Here is a 22460-nt window from a genome sequence, read left to right as displayed (position 1 = left end):
CAGTCTATGCCAACCATAACCCCAAACTAAACTAGTCTCTGTGCTTGGCCTGTATCCCTCCAAGTAACTGTACCTGCATCCATCAGTTCACCTGGAAGTTTATTCCACTCTGTGTAAAAAAATTACCTCTTGTACATTTTTAAAATCTTTCTCCTCTCATCTTAAAAATATCTCCCTTGGTCTTGAAATCCCTTGAGGGAAAAGACATCTGCCATTCATCCTTTCTATGCCCCTCATTGACCATATAAACCTCGATAAGGTGACATCTCAATCTCCTGTGCTCCGGTAAAAAAAGTTTCGGCCTCTCCTTATGAGTCAAAACCTCCATTCCTGGGAACGTGGTGGCAAATCTTAAAGTTCAAAGTGATAATAAGTTCAATTCAGAGCATGAATACTGTTTTCCATTTTGATTTTAACAACCTCTCCGAAACCACCACCCCCACACACACAAACATTCATGCACAGGCAGGCATACACACACGTACACGCACATGCCATCCTCTTGTGTCTTGTTGGCTTTACTTTTGCAAAGCTGTGCTGCTATTTTAAATCTCAATCCGTTCTTTACCACCAGTACCACTTCTTCTGTATTTTACCCTGAGCGCCCCCACTGTTTCTCCTGTCCCTTTTATCAACAGCATAAAAAACATTTTATTCCACCTCCTTCGATTCCAAAGAAGAGCCTTTGGACTCAAAACGTTATCTGTTTCTCTTACCACAGATGCTGTCAGAGCTGCTGAGTTTCTCCAGCACTTCTGTTTTTATTTCAGGGTCTATCATCCACATTATTTTGCTTCAATCCCACCTTAAAGACTGTGCCCCTTTAAGCTCAATATCTCTTTAAAGACAGTGCCCCTTTGAACTCAGTCCAACTTTAAAGACAGCGTCGCTTTAAAAACAGTACCCCTTTAAAAGAATTGCCCTTCAAACTTAGCACCCCTTTAAGCGCAGAACCCGGTTAAACTGAATGCCCCTTTAAAGGCAATAAATAGGGCAACAGCCAAAAAATAGAATCAGTGGTGGGGTGGGACTGAGAAACTATGGGAAAGTTATAAGCCTGGGTGTAATGTTACAGGAGTGTTTAACTGTTGGAATATTGCACCCTGTCACAATTTGCTCCGAGTTTCATTAGCATCTGAAGGAAGATGTCTATATTTAGTGAGAGAATTTGTTCACCTCTCAAAACAATTGGGATTTATTCAGCGTTGGACTGAAAGTGCAAAAGCTGGCTGCCATTGGTGCAGAGGCAATCAGGCATTCCTTTCCCTGGTATGTCAGAGGCAGAATATTCTTCACTGCTTTTGGGAACAGCTGATGCCTGTGTCAGGCCGATCACATAGCGCAGGCTGTCTGAGTGAGCGATAGATTTACATGGGCTGGGTCTGCAGCATCTGCAACTTCAATCAGACCTCTGGCCACACCCGTGCCGCTGCCGCTGCGGCTCTGTAGCCCTCCTGCCTGACAGCCCCAGCTCTGCCTTCGGATGTGTAAGCATGCTCGCGGGTGAACACTTGAATGAGACCAAGGTCGACCTCGGTGAGGGGCAAGGGGAGCCAGATCAAAGTGTTCAGGTGTCCAAGGGGCAGCCCTCGTCGCTGGAAGACCGGGACCCCAGAGGCATCAATGCCCACTTAAAGGTAAAAGGCTCTTACCCGTATCGTAAGCAACGTTCAGGCAGAGCTGAAACGTTTCAATTAATAGAGTGCAGGACCCTTGCAGAAACCTGGAGCAGATGACTGTATGTTTACAAAATGAAACCCCTCTGCATGGCTTGTCAATGAAGGGTGCATTTTCTGAAACCCCACCTCCCGCCCTCAGTTGTGGTCTATTTTTAACAGAAGCAAATCGAGCACAGAGCTTCATCCAGCTAATCCATGGTCCTCCCTCTTGCCTGGGCACCATGTTTCATATTGAACATTTCCTACTTGCCTTGCAACTAAATAACAATTCACTGGACAATTGCCTTTTGCTCACTGGGGAGGGCAGAAGAGGTTTGGCAGGAGCTCCACCCATCATCAACAATTTGGTGCTGTCATTCAGTGACACAGTCCATATTGCGTGCAGGAAACAACCCATAAAGACCCACTCAGCGCAATCGTTTATGTATGCAGCCAGATACTGCACTTTAAAGCCCCGTGTGGAGTTATGGAGGAAGGGTTTTGGCAATTAGGTGCCAGTTTGTAGGACCGAGGTGAATGGGAATTAGCCAATCACTGTGCTGTGGCTCAGTGGGACCTGCCCGGGTAAGATCTGAGGTCCAAGTCTCGTTTTAGGTCTGAGCACAAAAGGCAAGGCCGACCTTGCACTGCAGGGCCAAGGGGAGACGTTGTCTTTCCGATGAGATGTGAACATGTTTTGGGACATGGGTACCACGTTGACAGGAGGAAGCTGAATCATTTTTGCAGCTAGGACCAGAGGGTGGTGAGCCTGTGGAATTCACTACCACAGGAAGTGGTTCTGGCCAAACATTTTGTGTTCTCAAGGAGAGGTCTTATTGCTAAAGGGATATGGAAAGTTGGCAGAATAAGTATATAGTGCTAAATGGTCATCCATAATCATATTGAATGCTGGAGCAGGCTTGAGGGGTTGAATGTCCTACTCCTACTCCTAACTTCTATGTTTTTATGTTTCTATGTTTTACAGAGATTTTTGAGTTTGTATTTCTAAAACTTGTGTCTATGAGATTCATATTCTGAGGTATTTCACACAACGAGCATGATAAAGTTGCCCTTATTAACTCCAGGTTTATAAGTCTTCTATTTAATTAAAATCAGATAGGAAAATAAGATTAAAGCAACCCCACAATGAGGTGAAACTCAGGAATTGCCACCCTTTAAATCATTTATGCCATCAACTTCTATTTCCACCTTGAGAAACAGCCTCAAAAGCTCTCTAATAAATTTATCTGAGTCTTCCATCCTTATTCTTGTATAGGGCTCCTTTTTCCTCTACTGTGAAGTTGCTCACTCCACGAAAGAGATTAAACAAAGTGCTAAGGTAGTGAGGCAGAGCAGTTTAGTGGGTATGTCACTATGAGGGTCATCGTGAGGACTGGTTTTATAATCCAGAAAGTTTTAGTTCAAACCTCATTGGAGTATTGTTCTCCACAAATAATCCCACATTCAATGATCTGATAGTCCAGCTCATCAGTGCAAAGATCAAGACTGAAATATTTGCATTCATTTGCAGCCAGGAGTGCTGGGCGGATGATCTGTTTCAGCCTCCTCCTGAGATCACAGAATCATAGATGTCAGTCTTCAGTGAATTCAATTCACTCCCAGGGATATCAAGGAACGCCTGAAGGCCCCAGATATTGGAAAGACCATGGGGCCCCAACAACATTCATTGAGTCACAGATGCCTACAGTGTAGATGGAGGCCATTTGTCACATCGTATCTGCACCAGCTCTTCAAATAAACATCACTACCTAGTGCCAATCTCCTGCTTTCTCCCGAGATCTTTGCATATTACTTTTGTTCAAATAATCATCCAACCCTCTTGAATGCCTCAATTTAATCTGCCTCCACCACACTTCTAGGCATTGTATTCCATATTTCAACTACTAACCAACTGACGTTTTTTCCCACATCACCCTTGCTTCATTTGCACACCATTTTAAAGCTATTCTCCCTTATTCTGTTTCTTTGAACAGGTGGGAAATATTTCTCCCTATGTACTCTGGGTGGCATGGTGGCTCAGTGGCTAGCACTGCTGCCTTACATTGCCAGAGACCTGGGTTTGATTCCAGCCTTACTGACTGTCTGTATGGAATTGGCATTTTCTCCCTGTGTCCGCCTCCTGGTGCTCTGGTTTCCTCCCACAGTCCAAAGATGTGGAGGTTGGGTGGATTGGCTATGGGAAATACAAGTTTATAGGTCTGAATACTATGTACTTTGGAGACATGTGTGACTCAATAGGCTGAATGGCCTGCTTCCGCACTGTAGTAATACTGTGGTATTCTGTCTAGTCCATTCATTATTTTGAAAATCTCAATCAGTACCCCTCCTAGCCTTCTGCTCTCCAAGGAGAATGGACCCAAGTTTATCAATTTGTCCTCAGAGCTGAAGTTTCTCATCCTTGGAATCATGCTTGCAAACTGCTCATATACTTTTTCCAATGTGTTTACATCCTTGTTACAATATGGTGCCCACAACTGTACACAAAACTCAAACTGAGGTCTTATCTGGCAATAGTACTCCAGAACTAACCACACCCCTGTTTAGCTATTCCAGGAACCCTAGCAAAACTGGAGTCAATAGGAATTGGGCGAAAACTCTACACTGGTTGGAGTTATAAGTCGCACAAAATAAAGTGGTTGGAGATCAAGCATCACAGACTCAGGCAATGGCCATCTCAACAAGAGCAAATCTAACTCGATGTTAAATAGCATTACGATCACTGAATCCCCCACTAACAACATCAGAGTAATGGGCAATAAATGCTGGTGCAGCCAGCAATGCCTACATCTAATGAGCATAATAAAAATATTCAGGAGTGGGATGGAATACTGTCCACTTGCCTGGATGCTCCAATAACACTCAAGAAGCTTGATGTCATCCAGGATAAAGCCTGCTGGATTGTCATCCTATCCATCACCTTCAACATTCAATCCCTTCACCAGCAAGGCACTGTGGTAGCGGTATGTACCATCTGCAACGTACACTACAGTAAGTCACCAACTGCAGATTCCAAATTTGCAACTTCCACCATGCAGAAGGACAGGGCAGCAGAAACATCAGAACACTACCATCTTAAAGAACCATTTCCAAGGCATTCACCATCCTGACTTGGAAGTATATCATTGTTCCTTAAGTGTCGCTGGGTCAAAATCCTGGAACTCCCTCGCTAATGGCACTGTGACCTGAAACTGAACTGGATTAGATATTGTAAGTAGTGTAGAGACAAGAGCAGGTCAGAGGCTGGAAATTCTGCAGCATGTAACTGACCTCCTGACTCCCCAAACCTCGTGCATCATTTACAAGAAACAAGTCTCATCGCTCCAAGCCACCCTCCATCCTGACTTGGAAACGCGTCACATCCCTTTACTGTTGCAGGGGGAGGGCTAAACAGAGGTTTTTTTAAAGTTTCCAGAACAAGTAAAAGGACAAAGGATGAGAAAAGGCTCAGAAATCTAATTTCAGGCACAGCAGTTAAGGGGACACCTATGAGAAGGATTGCAGTCAATGCAAGGTGTTGTACTTAAATGCACACAGTATATGAAACAAGGTTATAGTTCACATTGAAATTGATGTTGATGTTGGGGGTATCATAGCTGAAAGGGGATCAAGGCTGCGAAATAAATATCCAAGGGTATGCATTCTATGGAAAGGACAGACCGATGGACAGAGAGGGTGGACTTGTTAGTAAGAGATGAATTTAAATTGATTACAGGGAGTGATATAGAGTCAGAAAGTGTAGAATCTATGTGTGTCGACTTGAGGAACCGTGAAGCAATAAGAATGCTGCTGTACAGGCCCCCAGCAGTAGTAAGGATGTTGGGCAGAAACGAATCAAGATATAGATTAGGCATGTAAGAAAGGCACTATTATGGTAATCATGGGGATCTTCTATATGCAGGGGGACTGGAAAAACCAACTAGGAGAAAATGAGCACTGCAGATGCTGGAGATCAGAGTCAAGAGTTGAGGTGCTGGAAAAGCACCACAGGTCAGGCAGCATCAGAGGAGCAGGACAATCAACGTTTCGGGCATAAGCCCTTCATCAGGAAATACTACATCATTCATGATGAAGGGCTTATGCCTGAAAAATCAAATCTCCCGCTCCTTGGATGTTGCCTGACTTGCTGTGCTTTTCCAGCACTACACTCTCGACTTGGAAAATCTGGTTGGTAGTGGATCTCAAGAAAAGGAATTTATGGAATGTCTGCAAGATGGTTTCTTTGGAGCAGCTTGTGGTGGAGCCCACAAGGGAATAGGCAGTTCTGGATTTGGTGATGTGTAATGAGGCAGAGTTAATTGGGAGGTTAAGGTGAAGGAACCCCTAGGGGACAAGTGACCATAATATGACAGAACTCAACCTGCAGTTTCAGAGGGAGAAGCTAAAGATGTAATTGTATTACAATTGAGGAAAGGTAAGTACAAAGACATGAGGGAGAAGTTGGCCAGAGTTGATTGGAAGGGGACCCGAGCAGGGAAGGCGGTGAAGCAGCAATGGCAGGAGTTTTTTGGGGGTAATTTGGGAGGCACAACAGAAATTCCTCCCAAGGAAGAAGGAAACATATTAAGGAAGGTTGAGGCAACCGTGGCTGACAAGGGAAAGGAGGAGCAGCATATAAGCAAAAGATAAAGCATACAATGTGATGAAGATCAGTGGGAAGCCTTTAATAACCAGCCGACGATAGCTAACAAAGCAATAAGGGGGAAGAAGATGAAATATGAGGGTAAGCTAGCTAGTAATATAAAAAGAAGATTGCATGAATATTTTTAGATTTATAAAAGTTAAGAGAAAGGCAAGAGTGGACATTAGACTGTCAAAATATGATTTGATTTGATATAATTTGTTATTGTCACAAAGATCTAAGTACAGAGGAACCTCAAATATCAGATTATCTGGCAAGATCGTAAAGTGCCGATGGTAGGCTAAACAATGTTATCTGGCCTTCGATTATGCGGAATTCGACAACCGAACGGAATACACCCCGCCTGTCTCCTTCGGATAATTGAGGTACCTCTGTAGAGTGAAAAACTTTGTTTTGCATTCAGTATAGGCAGATCATAGGGTGATTGACCAGAGCGAGGAATACAAGGTCACGGTTGCAAAGGAGGTGCGCAAAAAGCAAGATCAACCTTAGATGAGGCTGGAGAAGTAGTAATAGGGAACAAAGAAATGGCAGAGGAACTGAATAGGTATTTTGCATCAGTCTTCATGATGGAAGATAACAGCAGCATACCAGAACTTCAAGACAGTCAGCGAGCAGAGGTGATCCAGTGGCCATCACTAAAGAGAAGATGCTGTGGAAGCTGAAAGGTCTAAAGGTGGATAAATCACCCAGACCAGATGGACTACACCCCAGACTTCCAAAGGGGATAGTTCAGGACATCATAGAGGCATCAGTGATGATCTTTCAGGAATCATTGGAGTTAAGGAGGGTCCCAGAGGACTAGAAAATGGGTAATATAACACCCCTGTTTAAAAAAGGGCAGAAAGTAGAAGACAAGACGTTATAGCTTGGTTAGCTTGACATCAGCTGGTAAGATTTTCGCACCCACTATTAAGGATGAGATTGCGGAATACTTGTAAGTGCATAGTAAAATAGTGCTGAGTCAGCAAAGCTTTGTCAAGGGGAGGCCATGCCTGAATAATCTGTTAGAATTCTTCGAGGAGGTAATGAGCAAGTTAGACAAATGAGCAAGGAGCCAGTGGATGTGAGTTATTTGGATTTCCATAAGGCCTTTGATGTTGTGCCGCACAGGAGGCTGCTAAATAAGATAAGAACCCATGGTGCTAAGAGCAAGGTACTGGCATGGATAGAGGATTAGCTGACTGGCAGAAGGCAGAGAGCAGGGCTAAGGTTGGTCTTTTTCATGATGGCAGCCAGTGACTAGTGGAGTTCCATAGGAGTCAGTGTTGAGACCGCAACTATTCACATTATATAGTCACGATCTGGATGAAGGAACTGCGGGCATTGTTGCTAAGTTTGTGGATGAAACAAAGGAAGGTTGAGGACCAGGTAGTGTTGGGGAGGTGGGGAGGCTGCAGAAGGACTTAAACAGGTGAGGAGACTTGACAAAGAAGTGACAGATGGAACACAGTGTGGGCAGGTGTGAGGTTATGTACGTTGGTAGGAAGAATAGAAATGTAGGCTAGTTTCTAACTGGGGAAAGGCTTCAGAAATCTGAAGCATAAAGGGATTTGGCAGTCCTAGTTCAGGATTAGATTAGATTAAATTACTTACAGTGTGGAAACAGGCCCTTCGGCCCAACAAGTCCACACCGCCCCGCCGAAGTGCAACCCACCCATACCCCTACATTTACCCCTTACCTAACACCACGGGCAATTTAGCATGGCCAATTCACCTGACCTGCACATCTTTGGACTGTGGGAGGAAACCGGAGCACCCGGAGGAAACCCACGCAGAGAATGTGCAAACTCCACACAGTCAGTCGCCTGAGGCGGGAACTGAACCCGGGTCTCTGGCGCTGTGAGGCAGCAGTGCTAACCACTGTGCCACCGTGCCGCCCATTCTTTTACTGTTAGGAGGCTTGTACATAATTCCCAACAGAATCTTTTTTTACTTCACATTTCCTCAACTCTACCCTCTCCTCTAACATGCAGGTTCGGCAGTTGGGAAGGTAAAGTGGGCTAGAATCCAAGAGCAGAGATGTATTGCTGAGGCTATTTCAGGTTCTGGTCAGACTGTATTTGGATTATCTTTTGGCAGTTTTGGGCTCCGAATCTAAAGAAGGATGTACTGGCATTGGAGGGTAAAAACAATGACTGCAGATGCTGGAAACCAGATTCTAGATCAATGGTGCTGGAAGAGCACAGCAATTCAAGCAGCATCGAGGAGCTTCAGCAAAATCGACCCACTCCCACCCTCCCCTAGCTTATCTCTCCATGCTTCAGGCTCTCTGCCTTTATTCCTGATGAAGGTCTTTTGCCCGAAACGTCGATTTTGCTGAAGCTCCTCGATGCTGCCTGAATTGCTGTGCTCTTCCAGCACCATTGATCTAGAATCTGGCATTGGAGGGTGTCCAGAGTAAGTTTACAAGAATGATCCTGGGGATGAGGGGCTTGTTATATGAGGAGCAGTTAAGGACTCTAGGTGTATACTCAATGGAGTTTCGAAGAACGAGGGGGAATCTGATAAAACCTATAGAATACTGAGAGCTCATGATAGAGTAGATATGGAAAAGATGTTTCCACTGGTAGGAGAGACTAAGGCCTGAGGGCACAGTCTCAGAGTTTAGAGCTGAGTTTAGGAGGAATTTCTTCAGTCAGAGAGTGGTTAATCTGTGGAATTCATTGACACAGAGGGCTGTGAAGGCCAAGTCATTGAGTGTATTTAAGACAGAGATAGATAGGTTCTTGATTGGTAAGGGGATCAAGGGTTATGAGGAGAGGCAGGTGAATGAGATTGAGAAACACATTAGGCATGATTGAGTGGTAGAGTAGACTCAATGAGTTCAATGGCCAAATTTTGGTCTTACGGTTTATGGTCATAAATCCCTCCATAATAGCATTATGGATCCACTTGTACTAAATAGACTGTAGTGTTCAGGAAAACAGCTCACACCACCTTCTCAAGTGTAACTACTGATGGGTAGTAAGTGCTGGCCCAGCCAGCAATGCCTTCATCTCATGGTTATATAAAAATAAATCAGGAGTGTGATATCAAACTCCCCACTTGCCTGGATGGATGCAGATCTGATAACACTCAAGAAGCTTGATGCCATCCACGTCAAACCAGGTCACTTGATTGGCACCACGTCCACCACCTTCAATATTCCCTCCCTTAACCACTAAGGCATTGTGGTAGCAGTGTGTACCATCTACAAGAAACACTACACCACAGTAACTCACCAAAGCTCCTCCAACACTTCCTTCCAAACGTGCAATCTTTACTATGCAGAATGATAAGGGCAGCTGATACATGGGAACACCTCAACTTCCCCTCCCAGCCACCCGCCATCTTGATGTGTGGAAATATATCACCATTCCCTCACTGCCGCTGGGTCAAAATCCTGGATCTTACTTCCTAATGGAATTGTGGGTGTCCTTCCACCTTAAGTACTGCAGCAGTTTAAGAAGGCAGCTCACCACTATATTCTCAAGATCATTTAGGGATGTGCAATTAATGCTGGCCTAGCTAGTGACTGCCATATTCCACGAATGAATAAAAAATATATACTTAACCCTTCTCACTCCTACTGCACCTTACAAAAAGTGAACAGAAATGCTTTCTGCTTGGGAGATAGAAAATACCATCAAAGCAGTGACACATGCTAAAACACTGTGGGGTTTTGTCCATCATATGGGATTATAACAGCATTTTGCCCATTCCCTCTAAGCAGAATATTTAGTCTTTCCACTCAGAGCATACAGAAAGTCGAAGACTTGAGGTGGAAGTTGGTTTTGGTGATACTACAGGATGGATATATAACAGGCTCACGTGACATTTCTCTGCATGCTATTTTAATACAGCAGCAAAGCATGTATTTTAAACGGGGTAATGCTTCCCTTGAAAATAGCAGACCCTGGAAGGCCATCTGAGCACATTAGCAGCGAATGATAATTTATGGATTGGTCGTGATACATTCCCGTGGGTGAATGGAAGCTCACCATGTAATCAGTGCTATAGCTCTGGAAGGACAGTTCATGCTGTAGCCTCTTGCATGGGATTCCATGACATTACACATGGCACAAGAATAACGTTTTTGGCTCAATCAGTCCAAGATAGTGTTTATATTGCACTCCTCTCCTCTTACCTTTTCTCACTTTTATCTGCCTTCTTACACCTTGATTCCCCTCTCTCTTAATTGTTTACCAAGCTTCCCCTTAAGTGTATCTGTACTATTCTCTTCAACTACTCCCAGTGTTAGTGATTTCCACATTCTTTTCACTTTTCAAGTTCATTTTGAATTTCTGATTGGATTTTCTGGTGACTGGCCTGTATTTATGGCCTTTCAGTTGTGACCTGGAAGTCTTGGGACATGGTGATACCTCTTAGCCAGAAACTTTGGGTTCAAGACCCCTTTAGAACTTGATGATATATTTTGAATGTGGCCAACAATTTGACTGTCAGCCTACACATCCTTCTGATATGCTGACAGCAAACAGTAAGGGCAGCAGACTATCCTGGTCAGCCGTATTTGGTGTGCAGTGATATTCCTTGAAGATGTAAGCAAGTACACTATCTAGCTAAAACACTATAAGAGGGAAGGAGATGAAAGAAGTTATGGTCTCCCCCACAGAAAGGTATGGTCATTGTCAGAATTTTCAGAATCTTAAAGACCTCCCTAATCCCATCACTCCTTTCCTGATAAACATACTCACACGTTCTGGTGCCATCCTTATTAATCATCGCTCCACCCTTCCAATGCCTCCACACCCTTTTCTTAACAACACAACAGCTTACGTTCATGTAACACATTTACTGACTTAAAAAGGTTCCAATCTCACAAAGGATTAAGGTAAAATACTTGCTCACTAAAGAAGGTGATATTCAAAGTGGTGGCTGAATCTTTAGTCATGAGTTGCAGGGGTTAAGATGATGAGGCTAAAGGGTTAATGGAGGGAATATGAGAGTGTTAGATTTTGATAAATAGCCAATGCTTGGGCAAACGAACGGGCAATACACAAACCAGCCGTGACCAGAGGGAACAGAGAGGCTGAAAGGGGTGTCGGCATGGAATAAGTTAGTAGATAAGGAAATCTTCAGATGGATTGAAACCCAAGAATTGAAATGTTATTTTGAAGTATTGGGAAATTGGAAGCTAATGCAGATCAGAGAATGTGGGAGGGATCAGTGGAATAAGATTTGGTGCAAAGCGATGATCCGAAGAGTTTTGGATAAATTGTGGTTCCATGAGGGTGAAGGATGCAATACAGTCAAGGATGAATATTAGTTGTTGAAAATAGAGATATAAAAGATGTGCATGAAGATTACAATGTTAACTGGAAGGGTGTAAGTAAACAATATTAATGAGATGGATATAGGCAGTGTTGGTGTTAGGGAGCACATGGGGTCAGGAAAAAGACTGCAGAGATTAGCCCTCTACCTGTGTTAGCCCTATACCCGGGGGGGGGGGGAGGAGGGCGGGAGGGTTTAGAAGAATGAGAGGCAATCTTATTGTAATAGATCCTGTGACTACTTAACAGGGTTGGATTCTGAGAGGTTGTTTCTCCTGGAGGAAGAACAACAACTAGGGGACACATTTAACCACAGGGAATCTCCCATTTAAGACTGAGATGAGGAGAAATGTTGTTCTCTCAGAGGGTCATTGGTCTGTGGATCCCAGTGAGTTTGCTCACTGAATTTCTTCAAGGCTGAACGAAATAGATTTTTGAGAGGCAAGGGAGTTCAGGGTTTTGGCATGCAGGCAGGAAAGTGGAGGTGAGACCACAACCAGATCAATCAGGATTTTATTGAATAAAGGAGTAGATTGAAGGACTAAATGGTGTATTCCTACTCTGAGGCCCTATGTTCCTAAGCTCTGGTCAAGATAATATCATGAGAGTACGGACAGCTGAAATGTGGGAGAAGATTTGAATCAGTGACAAGTGCCTGAATGGAAGGTATATTTCTACCTTGCTATAGGTAGATCCTCAATGAACCCTGCTTTATTTTTGTTTCTTTACAGGTAAACTTTGAAGATGTGATTGCAGAGCCTGATTCGGTGCATAGTTTTGACAAAGTCTGGATTTGGAGTGATGCATTGTTTGAAGTATCTAAGTTATGGTGCTATCGAATCATCTCACTTATATTTGCTGTGCCAGTGTCTTTAATCTCTGGACTCATTTTCGCTCTTTTAAGCTGCCTGCATATCTGGTGAGTATAAATCAAAATTGAATGTTGTCAGTGTGACATTTTACATTTTCCCATTCAACAGCTGTTTCAAGTTGCAAATATTGAGCACAGATTCAACTCTGCAAATTTACTTATGGGCACCTTCCATTTCCTTCCCCTCCTCTTCTGAAGGTGTTGACCTCTGACGGAGAATGAAGTAGGCAGTGAGTTAACAGTATGAATTCTCCTGAGGATGTAGTACAGAGTGGGTCCTTTGCAATTCTGAGAGAGTGTGGCCCTCAGCTGAGGCAGGGCTGACTGTAGAGAGGTTAGGTGCCGGCGCATTGCTGCAAGCGTGGAGCGGAGGATCTTGAAGGAGAACTGTTGCTGGTGTTTTTGAATCTGTAGTCTGTACTGTTTGTCCTGTTCGGGTCCGAACTCTGCTGGTTTAAAGGTGGTCCGGAGTCCGTGTGGGGTGAGTTGGTTACGGAGGCAGGCACTGAGGAAGCAAATGTGGCTGTGGTAGCGAGTTTGTTTCATGACATGGTTGAAGAGCTTCAGGGCAGAGGAAATGACCTGGGAGTTGCAGTGGGAGAGGGACTCCCTGAGATCTTGTAGAGAGAGGAGGAAATCTTCTTCAAGGTAGGCATCCTTGCAAGAGGATTCGCAGTAGGGTTAAAATCAACGAGGTAAAAACAATGACTGCAGATGCTGGAAACCAGATTCTCGATCAGTGGTGCTGGAAGAGCACAGCAATTCAGGCAGCATCCAAGGAGCAGTAAAATCGACGTTTCGGGCAAAAGCCCTTCATCAGGAATAAAGGCAGAGAGCCTGAAGGGTGGAGAGGTAAGCTAGAGGAGGGTGGGGGTGGGGAGAAAATAGCATAGAGTACAAAAGGTAAGTGGGGGAGGGGATGAAGGTGATAGGTCAGGGAGGAGAGGGTGGAGTGGATTGGTGGAAAAGGAGATAGGCAGGTAGGACAAGTCCGGACAAGTCATGGGGACAGTGCTGAGCTGGAAGTTTGGAACTAGGGTGAGGTAGGGGGAGGGGAAATGAGGAAACTGTTGAAGTCCACATTGATGCCCTGGGGTTGAAGTGTTCCGAGGCAGAAGATGAGGCCTTCTTCCTCCAGGTGTCTGGTGGGGAGGGAGCGGCGGTGAAGGAGGCCCAGGACCTCCATGTCCTCAGCAGAGTGGGAGGGGGAGTTGAAATGTTGGGCCACGGGGCGGTGTGGTTGATTGGTGCGGGTGTCCCGGAGATGTTCCCTAAAGCGCTCTGCTAGGAGGCGCCCAGTCTCCCCAATGTAGAGGAGACCGCGTCGGGAGCAACGGATACAATAAATGATATTAGTGGATGTGCAGGTAAAACTTTGATGGATGTGGAAGGCTCCTTTAGGGCCTTGGATAGAGGTGAGGGAGGAGGTGTGGGCATACATTTTACAGTTCCTGCGGTGGCAGGGGAAGGTGCCAGGATGGGAGGGTGGGTTGTAGGGGGGCGTGGACTTGACCAGGTAGTCACGGAGGGAACGGTCTTTGCTGAAGGCGGAAAGGAGTGGGGAGGGAAATATATCCCTGGTGGTGGGGTCTGTTTGGAGGTGGCAGAAATGTCAGCGGATGATTTGGTTTATGCGAAGGTTGGTAAGGTGGAAGGTGAGCACCAGGGCGTTCTGTCCTTGTTACAGTTGGAGGGGTGGGGTTTGAGGGCGGAGGTGCGGGATGTGGACTACTTGCATTAGAGGGCATCTTTAACCACGTGGGAAGGGAAATTGCGGTCTCTAAAGAAGGAGGCCATCTGGTGTGTTCTATGGTGGAACCGCTCCTCCTGGGAGCAGATACAGCGGAGGCGGAGGAATTGGGAATACGGGATGGCATTTTTGCAAGAGGTAGGATGGGAAGAGGTGTAATCCAGGTAGCTGTGGGAGTCGGTGGGTTTGTAAAAAATGTCAGTGTCAAGTCGGTCATCATTAATGGAGATGGAGAGGTCCAGGAAGGGGAGGGAGGTGTCAGAGATGGTCCAGGTAAATTTAAGGTCAGGGTGGAATGTGTTGGTGAAGTTGATGAATTGCTCAACCTCCTCACGGGAACACGAGGTGGCGCCAATGCAGTCATCAATGTAGCGAAGGAAGAGGTGGGGAGTGGTGCCGGTGTAATTACGGAAGATTGACTGTTCTACATAGCCAACAAAGAGACAGGCATAGCTGGGGCCCATACGTGTGCCCATGGCTACTCGTTTGGTCTGGAGGAAGAGGGAGGATTCGAAGGAGAAATTGTTAAGGGTGAGGACCAGTTCGGCCAACTGTCAGGTAGCCATTCCCCCCATAAGAGTTTTGGCACTGAGCATCACAGTAATGATCTGCATTAACATAGCACCCTTGACACATTTCACTGCCCCATCCTCTCCTTTTCATAAAATCTTTCTCTTCATTTAATACATATTTTGATATATGATTGACCATTCCGTCACCATACTCTCAGATAGTGCAATCTGCATCCTAACAACTTCCTGCATGAGAAAGAGTTTCCTGATGATGTTGTTAGTTCTTCTGTGGATTATTTTAAACTGGTGTCCTCTGGGCACAAACTCACCGCCAGTTTCTCTTTATCTACTCTGTTTAGAGTCATTATAATCTATCAAAGGTGCTCGATTCTGTTAGATCAACAATTGAACATCATTACCCCCGCATCTCTTGATAGGGCTAGTGAATGGTGGTGGCTCCACCTCTGGACCAGGAGGCATTAGTTTAAGTCTTCCAGAGGTGTGTCATAATATATCTGAACAGATTAAAAATATGTAAAACCGGATCATGTGGCCAAAGTGCCATCCTCACTTTGTATGTGAGCTGCTATGTCTACATCCCTTCATGGGGCTGTTGCAGCACAGTTGGAATGTTCCTCCCTCTGAGCCAAGAGGCCCAGGTTCAAATCCCACTTGCTCCAGAAGTGTGTCATAACAGCCTGATTAGCAAGCATCTTCTCCTTGATACTTGAACTAAATTTTTAAAATCTCTCTTGACTTAGCATTTACTGCTCTGTAGGGGTGAGAGTTCCAAATCTCTATTACCTTCTGACTGAAAAAGTACTTCATCATTTCTCTCCTGAATTCATCCATTTCTCCAAACCATGTCTGTTCACCTTTAATTCTTTACCTCTTAGGAAATTGGTCTATTTAAAATGAAGTATCCCATAGCATTATTGAATGTCAGGTCCGTCCCTATAATTTAATTGATCTTGATGAGGTTGGTCATGGTCACTGTAATCAGGGAAGGGGGAACAGCAAAATCAGACAGGGTTCCCAGTCATGGGCAGGGAATCTCCCTGGATAGTCTTGCTGTTGTACATGAAAGTACAAAGGACGGTATTTACAGACAATGAGGAGAGAAATAGAGAGAATTCCATTTCCAAACAGTCAAGATCACTGCAATCTCATGTCACCAAAATAGTTGGTTATAGGTGAAAAATAATTTCAACTATTTAGCTAGTAGGAGATGAACTACTAACTACTCCTACAGGATCAGCACTTATAAGGTCATAGCTTGTTGATTGCTTCTTTGCTTTTTGTTTAAGAGTCACATTGTAAGGACAATGGGTAAAATAATCTAAAGTTGCTGTAGTCCCAGAGGACCATAGGTCTGCCCTCTCATTAAAGAGGGATGCCTAGTGATGGTTTAACCTGAGGATCACTAAGCCTCAGGTGAATTGAGAAATGCAACCTTCATGGTAACCTCATATCCAGCTTTAAATTGACAAGTGGCAAGTATTATTCACACCACACAAGTGTCAAGTAATGACCATCTCCAATAAGGGAAAATCTGGATCCTTAATATTCAAGGGTATTACTATCACTGAATTCCGTTCTATCAACATCCTGGAGTTACCACTGACCAAAAACTGAATTGGTTTAGCCATTTAAATACTGTGGCTACAAGAGCAGGGACTAACAATCTTGCACCTCCTATCTCCCCAAAGCCTGTCCACCATCTGCAAGGCACAGATTAGAAATGTGATAGAATATTCCCCATTTGCTAAATGAGTGCAGCTTCAATAAGCATTACACCATCCAGGATAAAGCAGCTTGCTTGATTGGTACCCTGTCCACAAACATTCATTCCCTCTGCAGTGTACCATCTACACGACGCACTCAGAAATTCATGACAAAATTCCCCAGAAATTAACCTAAGGTAGCACCTTCCAAATCCATGACCACTTCCATCTAGAAGGACAAAGGCAGCAGATACTTGGGAACACCACCATCTGTAAGTTCCCCTCCAAGCCACCCCCCCATCTTGACTTGAAAATATGTTGCAGTTCTTTCGCTGTCATTGGGTCAAAATCGTCAAATTCCCTCCTTAACAGAATTGTGGGTGTAGCTACAGCACATGGAATGCTGCAGTTTGAGAAGGGAAATCGCCATCACTTTCCTTCACCCTCACCACCACCACCACCACAGACAATGGATGCTAGCCTGACCAATGATTCTCACATCCAATGAATGGATATTATAAAAAAATGATATGGTTGTTGAAAAGATGTTTCCTCTTGTGAGTGAGTTCAAAACTAAGAGACATAAACATAAGTTAGACATTAATAAATCCATTATGAAGGTCAGGTGTATCCTCTTTATCATAGGCTGGATTTAATAAGCTTCTTCACTGACATGAAATGCCATCCATTAGGTGGCCTTGCTTCACTTAACCATTCAAAGTGTGTGAAATTTTATGGGATGGGTCAGGCATCAGGAGGCCCCACCTACATTGGGGCCTATTGAGGTCCTTAGCTGGACAATTGATGGCAGCCTAAGGGCCTCATCACACCACTGCCCAGAATTCTACCCCTGCCAGGGGATGCCATATGATATGGGAAGCTTTAGCTAAGCAGGCTGGTGTCAGGCAAAGTGTTAACCTCTCAGTCCCCTCCCCTGTTGTTGTTTCCCTTGAGCAATCATTCCCCGGCCTCTTAAAACTTTCAATCCCCTTTCCCCACTCATGCTCCTGACCTCTTGAAGAGCTGTCTGATTCTGGATTTAACTGGCTTCCTCAGTGCTGAAGACTGCCTGTAGTTCCAGCAGTGGCCACTGAAGCTGGGTGGTGCTACAACCACCGTGGAGTTGCCGGCCATCTAATTGGCTGGCATAAGGGCTCCATAAGGGCTTACTCATGAGATAGCAGAAGTCTTGCCTCAAGGCAATTCACACTGCTCCCCACACTGCATTTCTACACAGCACCATAGGGAAGTTCTGAATGACATGGGGGTCACTTGGAAATGGGAACTGTACTAGCCTGTATAATGTAACCCAATGGTCAGCTAAGGGAGTGGCTGGGGTGGAAGCATGGCACTATCAAAAGGAAGCCAGACATATTCATTAGGGAGAAGTGATGGAAAAGTATACTGAAGGATTGGATGAGGTATTATAGGAAATTTATGTGAAGGATAAACGTCAGCGCAGACTAACTGGGCAAAATGATCAGTTCCTGTTGTTGTAAATTTTTCATCATATGCATAATCGGTACAGGATCACACATAAGGGCTTAGAGTTCTGCATATTTTAGATTAGAGTGGTGCTGGAAAAGCACAGCAGTTCAGGCAGCATCCGAGGAGCAGGAAAATCGATGTTTTGGGCAAAAGCCCTTCATCAGGAATAGAGACAGAGTGCCTGCAGGGCGTAGAGTTAAATGAGAGGAGGGTGGGGGTGGGGAGAATGTAGCATAGCGTACAATAGGTGAGTGGGGGTGGGGATGGAGGTGATAGGTCAGGGAGGAGGGTGGAGTGGATAGGTGGGAAGGAAGGTAGGCAGGTAGGACAAGTCATGGGGACAGTGTTGAGCTGGAAATTTGGAGCTGGGGTGAGGTGGAGGAAGGGGAAATGAGGAAACTGGTTCCAGATGCTCAAAGGCCTTCATTCAAATGGCACTGTCAGTTCAAAATGTGATTACTCTGTGTGATTCATCTTAATTCATCCACTTCATGTCCACTGCCCCACCCCCAGCAATGACCACTCTAAGTCCCATCTTCCATATGAACTCCCCTACCCTTTTGTCCATGGCCACTCCCTCCACCTGGCCATCTCGTGTAGGCTGTCTACTTCTACTGTGTCAATTGGATATGGTAATCTTGATGCAATTCACTGTCACTCACATCCCCCATCCCACCATGCTCAACCATGATTCCTTCTCATGTCCCTTCCTGGAAAAATGTCTGCCCTAGGTCACTTGGAACAGATGGACCAAATAAGTGACTGTTCTATATTTCTGCCCTCTGGTAAACAACCTGTAAAGTGCAGATAATTTCTGTCTTCTGTCCACCACTACAAACTGCTTTCCTGTCTCATCCCCTAATAACTAGTGTGTGATATTCACCTTTCGTTTTTGTCATTAAAATTGAGGCCATCCAATCAGTTACCTCAGCCGCTTCCGTTCTTTCCCTTTCTGACTAAACCAAGCCTCCTTTTAATTTCTCTGAGCCCAGCCTGATCTTGCACCCTTCTCTCAATCCGCTCTTATCTGCCCTCTGGGATCCCCTGAGTTCACCTTGTTCATGTGACTCATCTTCAGCTCTCTCAATCCTATCCACTAAATAGTTGACCAGTCAATTGCCCTCCCTTGCCTCTCATGGTTACTACCTCCCATCCAGTGATGTACTTCCTCCTTCAATTCCAATGTCATCCCACCTCCCCTCAAGAACCCCATCCTTAACCTCTCTCTGTCTCTGAAAATTTACTGCCCCGTGTTCAATCGTCTTTCCCTCCTCAAAGTCTCTGAAATGTGCTATTTTCTTCCAGATAATGCCTATGTTTCCTGGATCTCCCTGTTTGAATCCCTCCCACTTAGATTTCACAGGAGTGTTATCGAACAGAATTAGATACCGTGACACATAAGGGAACATAAGGGAGGTGGGACACAGGGCTACACACCATGGTTTTGAGATTGAAAGCCATTTTTAGAACCTGCATGTGTCAAAATGCTTCAATGCTGTCACTCAAAATGGCACTGTCAATTCACGATATCATCATTTTTTGGGATTTCAATGTACATTTCAACTCACTCTGCCTCCTCTCCTTAGTGTTCACTGCCCTCTGATCCTACTCTAGTGGTCAAAGGGATGGATTTTGAGCCGGTGCTTGAGATAATGGAGTGAAAGAGTACCTTGGCACAATGATTAAAATTGGAGATTCTAAAGAGGCGAGAATGGGAGGAGAGCACAGGGCAGATGACTGGAGGAAATTCCTGAGTTAGGGAGGGGCTAAGGACATAGAGAGGTTTGGAAGCAGAGGTGAGCACATTGTGTGATTGAGACCTTGATAAGCTATTCTTTCTCAAACTTCTGGGTCTATTTACAGCCCTCTTGTAGCAGGAAACATAACAGCCAATTTGTGCACATCCCATAAACAGCATTGTGATAATGTCCCGATAAGTGGATTAGTAATGTTGATTAAGAGATAAATCTTGCTCAGTATTGTCATCGTATTTGACCCTGAGATTAGCTTCTGACTCGATATCACCTCTATCTCCCAAATCAGGGACTGTTCTTACCTCAGGTTATTTGCTGCTGAAACCCTCATCCATGTTTTTGCTCCCTTTAAACTTTACTATTTTACTCTCAGATAGTCCCCTAGCTTCCACCCTCCAGACACTTGAGCTCATCCAAAACTCTGCATCCCAACAATTATCAAATTCTGTTTCTCCCTCACCTCTGTGGTCACTGACATTCAGTGTTCAGCAATGCCTCAAATATCAAACTCACATCCTTATCTTCAAACCCCTCTATCGCATAAACCTCCCTATCTGTATAACTTCCTTCAGCTGTACAACCACCTGAGATCTCCAGCCTGGTCCTGCACTCATCCCCGAATTGAATCACTCCACTATTAGCAGCCATGCCTCAGTTGCCCAGAAATTCTGGAATTCCCTCCTTAAAAAAAACTTTGCTGCTTGACACCTCTCTCTCTCTTCCTGTTTCACTTACATTTGTTCACCTGTCTCAGTGATGTGGCATGACATCAAATCTTCTTTGATAATTCTACTGTGAAGTATCTTGAAGGGTAACGCACTACATAAGAGATATATAACCGAGAAAGGTTAAAAATCACACAACATCAGGTTAGAGTCCAACAGGTTTATTTGGAAGCACAAGCTTTCGGAGCGCTGCTCCTTTGTCAGGTGAATGAAGGAGCAGCGCTTCGCAAGTGAGTGCTTCCAAATAAACCTGTTGGACTATAACCTGGTGTTGTGTGATTTTTAACTTTGTCCACCCCATCCAACACCGGCTCCTCCACATTATAACTGAAAACTCCTTCAGTTTTGTTTTGTTTTATTCATTTTGTGGGATGCTGGCCGGCCAGCATTGATTGCCCGTCCCCAGTTGACTTTGAGAAGGTGGTGGTGAGCTGCTTCTTGAACCTCTGCAGTCCATCTGCTGTGGGTTGACCCACAATGCCACCAGGGAGGGAATTCCAGGACTTTGACCCAGCGACAGTGAAGGAACGCCAATATATTTCCGAGTCAGAACGGTGAGTGGCTTGGAGGGGAATATGAAGGTGGTGATGTTCCCATATTGCTGGTGCCCTTGTCCTTCTAGATGGAAGTTGGTTTAGAAGGTGCTGTCTGAGGATCTTTGGTGAATTTCTGCAGTGCATCTTGTAGATAGTACATACTACTGCTACTGAGTGTCGGTGGTGGAAGGAGTGGATTTATGAGGATGTAGTACCAATCAAGTGGGCTGCTTTGTCCTGGAATGTGTCAAGCATCTTGAGTGTTGTTGGGGTTGCACTCATCCAGGCAAGTGGGGAATATTCTGGCACATTCCTAACTTGTGCCTTGTAGATGTTGGACAGTTTTTGGAGAGTCAGAGTCCTCGCCACAGTATTCCTAGCCTTTGACCTGCTGTTGTAGCCATTGCATTTATGTGGTGAGTCCTGATGAGTTTCTGATCAATGATAACTCCCAGGATGTTGATAGTGGGGATTCAGTGATGGTAACACCATTGAATGTCAAGGGGCAATGGTTAGATTGTCTCTTATTGGCGATGGTCATAGCCTGGCATTTGTGTGCCACGCATGGTACTTCTGAGGAAGGGTCCCAAAACACGAACTCTGATTTCTCTCCACAGATACTGCCAGACCTGCTGAGCTTTTTCAGCAATTTCTATCCTTATTACTGCAAATTGTTGCTATAATGAACACAAGTTGTTAATATTCTGATGATAATATTGGCATTTTGTCACTACTTTCCAGGTGTGTCATGCCCTGTATCAAGAACTTCATGATGAACATGCCTTCCATTCAGACCATCTGGGGGAGTATTGTGGACCTGATCATTTCCCCTTGCTGTGAGAGTATGGGGAGATGTTTCAGTGGCATCAACCTACACATTTCCCGCGATTAAAATTCCACCTCATTGCGAGTAGCTGGATCCAATTGATTTGACAATCTGGATACTACATCAGCATTCTGACCACAGTGCCATCGCTGTACAGGAACTCGTACAGAGCTGTAAATTCAAAGCCGTGACTTGTTTCGAACAGGTGCACAATACGCAAACTGGGTCAGCCATTTTAAAGTGCTCGGTTTCCATGGCAGCTTTGAAATTCTTTTGTATTAACTGCTGCAAACGTTATTGCAGGCAAAGCTGGAATAAATATTAAGGAATGCGTCCAGCTGTATCATAAGTCATTGTATGTTCTGAAATAAACTCAAAAGTGTGCTTGTTAAGTTGTGATTTTTATCTTGAGTGGAAATCTGCAGCAGCTCTCAACCCTGTTCCTTTAATGCTTGCTGTTGTTTTGGATTAAGTAACTATCTATAACTTTTTAATGTCCTTAAAGCTTCTCAGGGAGTAACCTCAAACCCATTGGCTGCTTTAAATACTGTAACAGTATCCCAGTTGTCGGGCGCCTGGCTGTTTATGGAAGCATCTAGCGACATTTTTAAGTGATCCCTTTCAACTCTGTACTACTCTGCTGGTAAAGGTAGCCATTTTCATCCAACTGAGCCAGCAATGGT

At 44.7% G+C, this 22460-nt stretch overlaps 1 protein-coding gene across 1 annotated transcript; it reads left to right on the top strand.

Moving 5' to 3' along the window:
* The first annotated feature begins 1411 nt into the window (after positions 1-1411).
* On the top strand, positions 1412-22169 carry cav4a (caveolin 4a). Its single transcript, XM_043708605.2, has 3 exons — positions 1412-1637; positions 12323-12510; positions 21693-22169. Exons 1-3 carry the CDS (start codon positions 1494-1496, stop codon positions 21841-21843), a joined length of 483 nt encoding a protein of 160 aa, XP_043564540.1. The 5' UTR covers positions 1412-1493; the 3' UTR covers positions 21844-22169.
* The last annotated feature ends 291 nt before the right edge of the window (positions 22170-22460 follow it).

Source organism: Chiloscyllium plagiosum, unplaced genomic scaffold (assembly GCF_037043375.1).
Source record: "Chiloscyllium plagiosum isolate Xiang-an unplaced genomic scaffold, Cpla_swu_hap1 HiC_scaffold_14, whole genome shotgun sequence".
NCBI classification, from domain to species: domain Eukaryota; kingdom Metazoa; phylum Chordata; class Chondrichthyes; order Orectolobiformes; family Hemiscylliidae; genus Chiloscyllium; species Chiloscyllium plagiosum.
The sequence above is the reverse complement of the archived record's forward strand: the minus strand, read 5'-3'. Positions and strand labels throughout refer to the sequence as shown.